General features: G+C 56.9%; 1 protein-coding gene across 1 annotated transcript; it reads right to left on the reverse strand.

The window, feature by feature from the left end:
• Positions 1-396: 396 nt before the first annotated feature.
• Positions 397-9174, reverse strand: LOC115485577 (zinc finger protein ubi-d4-like). Its single transcript, XM_050984469.1, has 7 exons — positions 9093-9174; positions 6660-6820; positions 5187-5294; positions 4350-4513; positions 2915-3007; positions 2616-2694; positions 397-2090 (listed from the first exon to the last, which is right to left on the reverse strand). The coding sequence occupies exons 1-7, from the start codon at positions 9122-9124 to the stop codon at positions 1474-1476; spliced, it is 1254 nt and encodes a 417-aa protein (XP_050840426.1). The 5' UTR covers positions 9125-9174; the 3' UTR covers positions 397-1473.
• Between the last annotated feature and the right edge of the window lie 194 nt (positions 9175-9368).

The raw sequence follows: 9368 nt of genomic DNA on the forward strand, positions 1-9368 counted from the left end.
GATCCCAAAGGAATTCCAGGTAATGACCCGAGATCCCAAAGGAATTCCAAGTAGTGAGCTGGGATCCCAAAAGGATTCTAGGTAATAACCCTGGGATCCCAAAGGAATTCCAGGTAATGACCCAGGATCCCAAAGGAATTCCAGGTAATGACCCGAGATCCCAAAGGAATTCCAGGTGAACACCGTGGAAACCCTAAGGAATTCCAGGCATTAGGAAATCCAGGAAAATTCTCTGGAATCCCAAAGGAATTCCAGGTGAATTCCCTGGAATCCCAAAGGAATTCCAGGTAATGACCCAGGATCCCAAAGGAATTCCAGGTGAATTCCCTGGGATCCCAAAGGAATTCCAGATTTCCCACCCCCCAAGAAATCCCATCCCGAGGTTAAAAAGCGAGGGAAGGGGAACCTTGGGAATTCTGGGGTTCCATGGAGGGATGTGCCAGGAGCTCTGGATCCACCCCAGCTCCTCAGAACCCCCAAATCCATCGGTTTTCCCCCTTCCCACCCCGGAATTTGGGAGATTCCTGCCTCAAGCCGGCTCCTCGTGGATCAGGGAATGGGCTCCAGTTCCCCAGAGCTGCTTTTCCAGGGATTTTTGGGGTTTTTCCTTATCCAAGGACACCCCAAAATCCCTTTCCAGCCCCATTTCGGCGTGGGAAGGACGAGCCCGAGGAATTGGGATCAAATCCCAAAAAAGCAGCGCCAGAGGGGGAATTCCAGGCCTTGGTACAGATGCTTCCCAAGTTTCCCCTGCATTTTTCCAAAAATTGGGAATGGGATGAGATTTCCTGATTTTGGGGCTTTTCCAGAACACCACGGAAGGTTCTGGATCCGTTTCCACCTCAGGATCTGCCCCAGACCATGGAAAAATCAGGGAAAAAGCAGCTGGGTCAGGGAAAACAGGGCTGAACTTCCAGAGGGAGGCTGGATCCTGCAGCCCAGGCTGGGATTTTTGGGATAAAAACCCCGGGAATCGCCCTGGGATCTGTGGGGAAAATGGGACTGGAGCAGGAGCAGGGAAAAGCCGCAATCCCAGCGTGAAATTCCCGTGAAATTCCCGCTTCCCTCCCCATCCACGGAGCTCCAAAATCGCCTTTTCTCCCCCCAAAAGCTCCAGGACAATCTCCAAACCTGACTCTGGAATTCTCCTCCCGAGGGGAGGCAGAGGAGCCTCCCGGGAAGATCCCAAATCCCCCTCCCCACCTGCGGCCCATCCCCGCTTTTGGGGCTTTTTTGAGGCAAAACTCTGCGGATTTGGAGCAGGAAAACAACTGGGGGGGGGGGTGGAGGCAGCAGCACATCCTGGGATTTGGGATTGGGGGGGAAACTCTGAGATTTGGGGTGGAAACTGCAGAATTTGGGTGGAAACTCCAGGATTGGGGTCCAAACTCTGGGATTTGGATCCAAATTCTGGGATTTGGGGTGGAAACTCTTGAGATTTCGGGAGGAAACTCCAGGATTTGGGTCCAAACTTCAAGATTTGGGTGCAAACTCTGGGACTGGGGCGGAAACCCTGGGATTGGAGGGGAAACTCCAGGATTTGGGGTGGAAACCCCAGGATTGGGGCGCAAACTCCGGGATTTGGGGTGGTAACTCCAGGATTTGGGGTGGAAACTCTGGGATTTGGGGTGGAAACTCCAGAATTTGGGGTGGAAACTCCAGGACTGGGGTGCAAACTCCAGGATTTGGGGTGGAAACCCCAGGATTGGGGTGGAAACTCCAGGATTTGGGGTGGAAACTCTGGGATTTGGGTGCAAACTCCGGGATTGGGGTGCAAACTCCGTGTTTTTCCCATTGCTGGCTCCACAGGGGGGGGTTAATCTTTGTTTTCCCGGCCCCGTTCCCTGCTGGAAAAGGGTCAGGGGGCCCGAGCGGGGCCGGCGCTGACGTCGCTCCCGTGGCCTTTGGCTTCTCCCTCCCCCCTCCCGCGGCTCCACGGGGGAATTTGGGCTCTTTTTGTTTTTGTTGTCGTTGGAAAAAAAAAAAAAAGGGGGGGGAAAAAAAAGGAGGAAGAGCAGGAAAAACGAGCAGAGAGAGAGCGGAACTACCTCGGTCGGGAGGTTTCAAGGAATGCTTTTGTTTGTAACTGTCTGAAACACAGAAAGAGAAGTCGTGAGAGGACACGGACACACACGGAAAACCGGGAGAAAAGGGCAGGAAAAGCACAACCTCAGGGAGCCAGGGGAGAATTAGTGCTGGGAAGTGGCAGGACAGGAGGAAGAAGAGAGAAGAAGGAGCTGGCGAAGCCTCCCTCACGTTCCCCATCCCCTTCTCCCCTGGGTTGGTGGATTGGGGGCTGGAGGGACAGAGCCCCCGCTCCAGGGGTTTTTGGGAATTCCCAGCTCCTTAAGGGAGGGCTGGGAATGGTTCCCAGGGACTGGGATCCCACTGGAAAACCACTGGGATGAAAGGGAGGGGCCTTTGGGGCTGTTTGGGAAGTTCGTTCTCGTTCTTATCCTGGGTTTTTTTATCCTGGTTTTGGGATCCTGCTGCTCCCCAGGATTCCCAGTGGGAAAAACTCCATCCAGCTGCAGGGGAGGGAGCTGGGACCCGGCCCTGCCCTCCCCGGGGGTCTGGCTCTGGGCTGGAGCCCCCCGAGCCCCCCCAGCACTCACTGTCACAGGCGTAGGGCTTGTCCCGGTCCTCCAGGATGGCGGCGTCCAGCTTCTTCCGAGCCCCCCCGACACCTTTTCCCTGGGAAAAAAAAAACGGGATTCGGGGAAAATCCGGGATGGGCAGCAGGGCAAGGAGCGAGAGGAGCGAGCCAACAGTGCCCCGCGGTGGGGAGGGCCCGGAAACGACCACAAATCCCCGGGAATTCGGGACAAACGAGGGCTCTGGGAGCCGATCCCGGCTCTGCTGGCTGCTCCGTCCTTTTCCCAGGGATTCTCAGGAATGGCCTGGAATTCCTCACCTTGGCCTTGCCCTTCCCTCTCCGCTTGGGCGTGTCCTCCTCGTAATCCTCGTCGTCCAGATCGTCCAGGAAATCGTCGGGCTCCAGGATCCGCTGGGAATGAACAGAGGGGTGAGAGCAGGGAAAATACCGGGAAAAACGGGAAAAAAGGGGAAAAAAGGGGAAAAAAGGGAGGGATGCAGGAGGGGCCACAGCTGGATCTGTCCCACAAGAGGCACCCAAAGGTTTTTGTGGACAGGGAGGGAATTTTGGACGTTTTATCCCCCCCAAAAGAGTCACGGAAGGGCCTGATTGGGTGGAAAAGCGCTTGGAGAAGGAATCAAGCCGAAAGGAAAAAGGGAATGATTCAGAATCCTAGAATTCCCAATTCCTGGTTGGAATTCCTGGTTCCCATCCTGGAATTCCTGGTCCCTGTCCCAGAACTCCCAGTTCCCCAAATTCCAAGCTCCCGGTTGGAATTCCCAGTTCCCACCCCAAAATTCCCAGTTCCTGGTGCAGAGTTCCTAGTCCCCATCCTGGAATTCCTGGTTCCCATCCTGGAATTCCCGGTTCCCAGCTGGAATTCCCAGAGTTCCCGGTATCCTGAATTCCCAATTCCCATCTGAAATTCCTGGTATCCTGAATTCCTGGTTCCCATTGGAATTTCCACTAGAATTTCCAGTATCTTGAATTCCCTATTCCCACTGGAATTCCTGATTCCCGCTGGAATTCCCATTGGAATTCCTGGTTCCCACTGGAATTCCCAGATCCCGCTGGAGTTCCCAGTTCCCGAATTCCTGTTATCCCATTGGAATTCCCAGTTCCCACTGGAATTCCCAGTTCCCACTGGAATTCCCGGTTCCCACTGGAATTCCTGGTTCCCGCTGGAGGTCCTGGTTCCCACTGGAATTCTTGTTATCCCATTGGAATTCCCAGTTCCCACTGGAGTTCCTGGTTCCCCATTGGAATTCCCAGTATCCCAAGTTCCCAGTTCCCACTAGAATTCCCAGTTCCCACTGGAATTCCCGGTTCCCACTGGAATTCCCACTGGAATTCCCGGTTCCCACTGGAATTCCTGATGTAATTCCTGCTGGAATTCCCGGTATCCCGAGTTCCCGGTTCCCATTGGAATTTCCAGTTCCCGCTGGAGTTCCTGGTTCCCCACTGGAATTCCCAGTATCCCAAGTTCCCGGTTCCCACTAGAATTCCCGGTTCCCTCTGGAATTCCCACTGGAATTCCCGGTTCCTGCTGGAGTTCCTGGCATCCCAAGTTCCCAATTCCCAGCTGTAATTTCCATTGGAATTCCCAGTATCCCACTGGAATTCCCGGTATCCCGAATTCCCACTGGAATTCCCGGTTCCCACTGGAATTCCCGGTATCCCGCTGGAGTTCCCGGTATCCCGCTGGAATTCCCACTGGAATTCCCTCTGGAATTCCCGCTGGAATGGCGGGCACCTTGCGGGCGCGGCTGTTGGTGACCGGGAACTCGCCCAGGCTGTCGTCGTCCATGCGCGGGTCGGGCAGCGCGCGCTTCTCCAGAGGGTCCGTCCTGAGCAGCGCCTCCAGGCTGCTCCCGTCCTGAGCCAGCAGCCCCTCCTTCTTCAGAGCCTGCTCCGCCTCTGGGACACGGGGAAAATGGGGTGAGAACGGGGATGGGAAACAGGGAAATGGGGATATGGAGGCAGCCCCTCCTTCTTCAGAGCCTGCCCCCTCTGGGACACGGGAAAACGGGGTGAGAACGGGGGAAAATGGGGAAAAATCCACGGGAAAATGGGGATAAACAACGGGGGGAAATGGAGATAAACAACAGGGGGAAATGGGGATAAATGGGAGAGCAGCCCCTCCTTCTTCAGAGCCTGCTCCGCCTCTGGGACACGGGGAAAATGGGGTGAGAACGGGGGAAAATGGGCAAAATAACGGGGGAAAACAATGGGGGAAAATAACGGGGAAAATGGGAAAAAACCCAGGGGAAAATGGGGGAAAAATCCAGGGGAATATGGGGGAAAAATCCAGAGGAAAATGGGGGAAAACCCAGGGGAAAAAAAACGGGGGAAAATGGGATAAAAACCCAGGGGAAAAGGGGGAAAAATAATGGGGGAAAATGGGGAAAACACTGAGAAAAATGGGAGAGCAGCCCCTCCTTCTTCAGGGCCTGCTCTGTGTCTGGGACAGGAAAAACAACAGGAAAAATGGGGAAAAGCCCAGAGAAAAACGGGGAAGGGGAGGGTGGGTGAGGGCTGGGGGCGGATGCAGGTGGAATTCCCAGGAACGCAGCAGGGAGTGGGGCAGTACCGGGTTTGATGGAGGGGAAGGAGAGCCGGGGGTCCTCCGGGGGGTGGGCGCGGCGTTTCTTGCGCCAGCGCCGCGCCGGGTACGAGTAGAGCTGCCCGGCTGCCAGACCTGCGGAGAAATCCCAGGAAATGCCCAAAAATCCGGCCAGGCAGGGACAAAACTCCTGGGAATTACCCCAGGTCCTGGCAGAACTCCCCAAACTCTGCCAAGGATGTGACAGAATGGCCCAAAGAGACCCCAGCCCCCTTCCCCTGCCTGCTGCTTTCCTGTCATTTCCCCATCGTTTTCCCGCTGTTTTCCCGGTGTTTTCCCCGTTGTTTTCTGCCTCCTGCCATTTCCCTGCTGTTTTCCCAGTGTTTTCCTCCTGTTCTCCTGGTGTTTCCTCACCATTCTCCCACCAGTTCCCCACTGTTTCCTCACCACTTCCCCATTGTTCTCCAACTATTCCTCATCCTTTCCCTGTGGTTTCCCATCATTTCCCTGTTCTTTCCCCATTGCTCTCCCAGTGCTTCCCCATCATTTCCCACCATTTTGCCATCATTTCCCTGTTGTTTCCCCACCATTTCCCTGCTGTTTCCCCATTGTTCTCCTGGTGTTTCCCCATCATTTCCCACCATTCCCCTGCAGTTCCTCATAGTTTCCCACCATTCTCCCATCAATTCCCCATTGTTTCCCATCACTTCCCATTGTTTCCCCATTACTTCCCCCTTGTTTCCCCATAATTTCCCTCTTGTTTCCTCATTGTTCTCCCAATGTTCCCCCATTGTTTCCCATCACTTCCCACCATCCTTCCATCACTTCCCCATTGTTTCCCACCATTTCCCTGCTGTTTCCCATCATTTCCCTGCTGTTTCCCTATTGTTCTCCCGGTGTTCCCCCATCGTTTCCCACCATTCCCCTGCTGTTCTCCTTCATCTCCTGCCATTCCCCTACCATGCCCCCGTCATTCCCGGCATTTTCCCGGTGCACTTCCCACCATTCCCGGTGCCCTTCCCGCTGTTCCCAGTGCCTGTCCCGCCATTCCCAATGCCCTTCCCACCATTCCCAATGCCCTTCCCACCATTCCCAGCGCCCTTCCCGCCATTCCCAATGCCATTCCCATCATTCCCAGCGCCCTTCCCGCCATTCCCGGTGCCCTTCCCGCCATTCCCGGTGCCCTTCCCGCCGTTCCCGGTGCCCTTCCCGCCGTTCCCGGTGCCCTTCCCGCCGTTCCCGGTGCCCTTCCGCCAGTTCCTGGTGTCCCTCCCCCTCCCCCCGCCCCCACCCTTCCCGCCATTCCCCGCCCTTCCCCTCCCGCCATTCCCAATGCCCTTCCCGCCGTTCCTGGTGCCCTTCCCGCCGTTCCCAATGCCCTTCCCGCCGTTCCTGGTGCCCTTCCCGCCGTTCCCGGTGCCCTTCCCGCCATTCCCGGTGCCCTTCCCACCATTCCCGGTGCCCTTCCCGCCCTTCCCGGTGCCGTTCCCGGTGCCGTACCGGGCCCGCGGTGCCGTTTCTCCATCCAGATGTAGCAGTTGCTCTGGGCCACGCCGGTCTGCGAGTCCAGGAAGGGCAGGCGCACGCTGCGCTCGGCGCAGAGCCGCGCGTTGTAGCTGTGGCACTGCTCCATGGCGTCCCGGTAGTACTGCTCGCCCAGCCTGGAACGGCACGGATCCGCACCGGGTGGCACCGGGGATGGCACCGGGAAGGGCAGGGATCAGTGCTGGGAATGGCAGGGATTGGCAACGGGAATGGCAGGGATCAGTGCTAGGAATGGCACAGGGATTGGCACGGATTGGCACCGGGGATGGCACGGATTGGCAGGGATTGGCACCGGGGATGGCACCAGGAATGGCACCGGGATTGGCACAGGAAATGACACCGGGAATGGCACCGGGAAGGGCAGGGATCAGTGCTAGGAATGGCACCGGGAACGGCAGGGATTGGCACAGGGAATGACACCGGGAATGGCACTGGGAATAGCAGGGATTGGCACTGGGAAGGGCACAGAGAATGGCAGGGATTGGCACAGGGAATGGCACAGGGATTGGCACCAGGAATGGCACCGGGAAGGGCAGGGATCAGTGCTGGGAATGGCACAGGGATTGGCAGGGATCAGTGCTAGGAATGGCACAAGGATTGGCACTGGGAATGGCACAGGGAATGGCGGGGATCAGTGCTGGGAATGGCACAAGGATTGGCACAGGGAATGGCACTGGGAATGGCAGGGATCAGTGCTGGGAATGGCACTGGGAATGGCAGGGATCAGTGCTGGGAATAGCAGGGATTGGCACTGGGGATGGCACCAGGAATGGCACCGGGAATGGCACCGGGGATGGCACGGATTGGCAGGGATTGGCACCGGGGATGGCACCAGGAATGGCACTGGGATTGGCACCGGGGATGGCACCAGGAATGGCACTGGGAATAGCAGGGATTGGCACTGGGAAGGGCACAGAGAATGGCAGGGATTGGCACTGGGAATGGCAGGGATTGGCACCAGGAATGGCACTGGGAATGGCAGGGACTGGCACTGGGGATGGCACCGGGAATGACACTGGGAATGGCAGGAATCGGTGCTGGGAATGGCACAGGGATTGGCATGCGAAATGGCATGGGGAATGGCAGGAATCAGTGCTGGGAATGGCAGGGATTGACACCAGGAATAGCAGGATTGGCACAGGGAATGGCACCGGGAATGGGGAACCTCTCAGGGATGCCAGGAGAATGTCAGGGATACAACTGCAGAGACTCAGGGACACAATCCTGGAAAGTATCAGGGATAAACCTGGAAATCATCAGGAATAAACCGGGAAACCCTGAGGGATAAATCTGGGAACCCTCAGGGATGAACCTGGAAACTCTCGGGGATAAAAGTGCCCAATTTGCCATTCCTTGGCTTTTCCAGGACACTCACAGGGGTGGGAAGAGAAGGGCAGGAAGGGAAGAGATGGAGCAAAGGGAAGGGCAGGAAATACAGGGATTTACAGGAAATAAAGAGATTTACAGGAAATACAGAGATTTACAGGAAATACAGGGATTTACAGGAAATACAGAGATTTACAGGAAATACAGGGATTTACAGGAAATACAGAGATTTACAGGAAATAAAGAGATTTACAGGAAATACAGGGATTTACAGGAAATACAGGGATTTACAGGAAATACAGGGGATGTGTAGGAAATACAGGGATTTAGAGTGAAATATGGCGATACACAGGGAAATACAAGGATTTAAAGAGAAATACAGGGAATTAGAAGGAAGTGCAGGAATATACAAGGAGATACAGGGATTTCAAGGGAGATGCATGGATTTTGAGGGAAGTACAAGGATTTTGAGGGAAGTACAGGGAAGGCTCCCCCCAGCTCGGCCTCCACAGGACCCTCTGTCTGGGATGCACAGGGAAGCAGTGCAGGAACGAACAGGGAATGTACAGGAATATTCCGGGATATTTAGAGATATTCAGGGATGCCCAGGGAATCTCCAGGGACGCACAGGGACGTGCTGGGATGACTCCCCCGTCCTTGGCCTCTACAGGACGCTCGCACACAGAGTTCAGGGATCCATGAGGAAGCGCAGGGATTCAAAATAGGGAATTTTACAGGGATGAACCCCCCGGCTCTGCCCTCGCCAGGACCCTCTCAGGGCCAGACCTGAGGGACCCCCTCGACCCTCCCAGGCTCTCCCCCTCTCAAGTCTCTGCGGCCCTCCCGGTGCTGAGGGAGATTTTGGGGTGTCCTTAACGCCCCCCTCAGCAAAGTTCACCGCGAACAATGCGCGCGTGTCGCTTCCCCCCCCTCCCCGCCCACTTGGTCCCGTCCGGCGCGCGGGGCCGAAGGGGGGGCTCCGCTTCCCGCGCCCGGCCGGGCCGCACCATTCCCGCGCCGCAGGGGGAGACCGGGGAAGGGGGGGGGGAGACCCGCACTCACAGCTTGACCACATTCTGAACCACCGCCGCCATCTTGGCTCCGCCGCCGGGGCGCCGCGGGGCGCGTGCGCGGAGGGAGGGGCGGGAGGGGCGGGGAGAGGGGGTAGGAGGAGGAGGAGGAGGAGGAGGAAGAGGAGGGAGAGGGATGGAGGGAGGAGGAGGAGCGGGGAGAGGGAAGGGTGGAGAAAGGGGAGGCGGAGGGAGAAGGAGGAGGGAGGGCCGGGGGAAGGGAGCGTGGAGTCTTCCCGGCCGCTGGGCGGCGCTGTGCGCCGCGCGC

Source organism: Serinus canaria, chromosome 25 (assembly GCF_022539315.1).
Source record: "Serinus canaria isolate serCan28SL12 chromosome 25, serCan2020, whole genome shotgun sequence".
Lineage (NCBI taxonomy): Eukaryota > Metazoa > Chordata > Aves > Passeriformes > Fringillidae > Serinus > Serinus canaria.

What these genes read in the sequence shown, in the direction of transcription:
- LOC115485577 (XM_050984469.1), bottom strand. Translation starts at nt 9,124, where the DNA reads ATGGCGGCGGTGGTTCAGAATGTGGTCAAGCT. An exon ending in GAAACGGCACCGCGGGCCCG is followed by an intron (nt 5,295 to 6,659) that starts GTACGGCACCGG and finishes ATTTCTCCGCAG; the next exon opens with GTCTGGCAGCCGGGCAGCTC. An exon ending in GAGGGAAGGGCAAGGCCAAG is followed by an intron (nt 2,695 to 2,914) that starts GTGAGGAATTCC and finishes TTTTTTTCCCAG; the next exon opens with GGAAAAGGTGTCGGGGGGGC.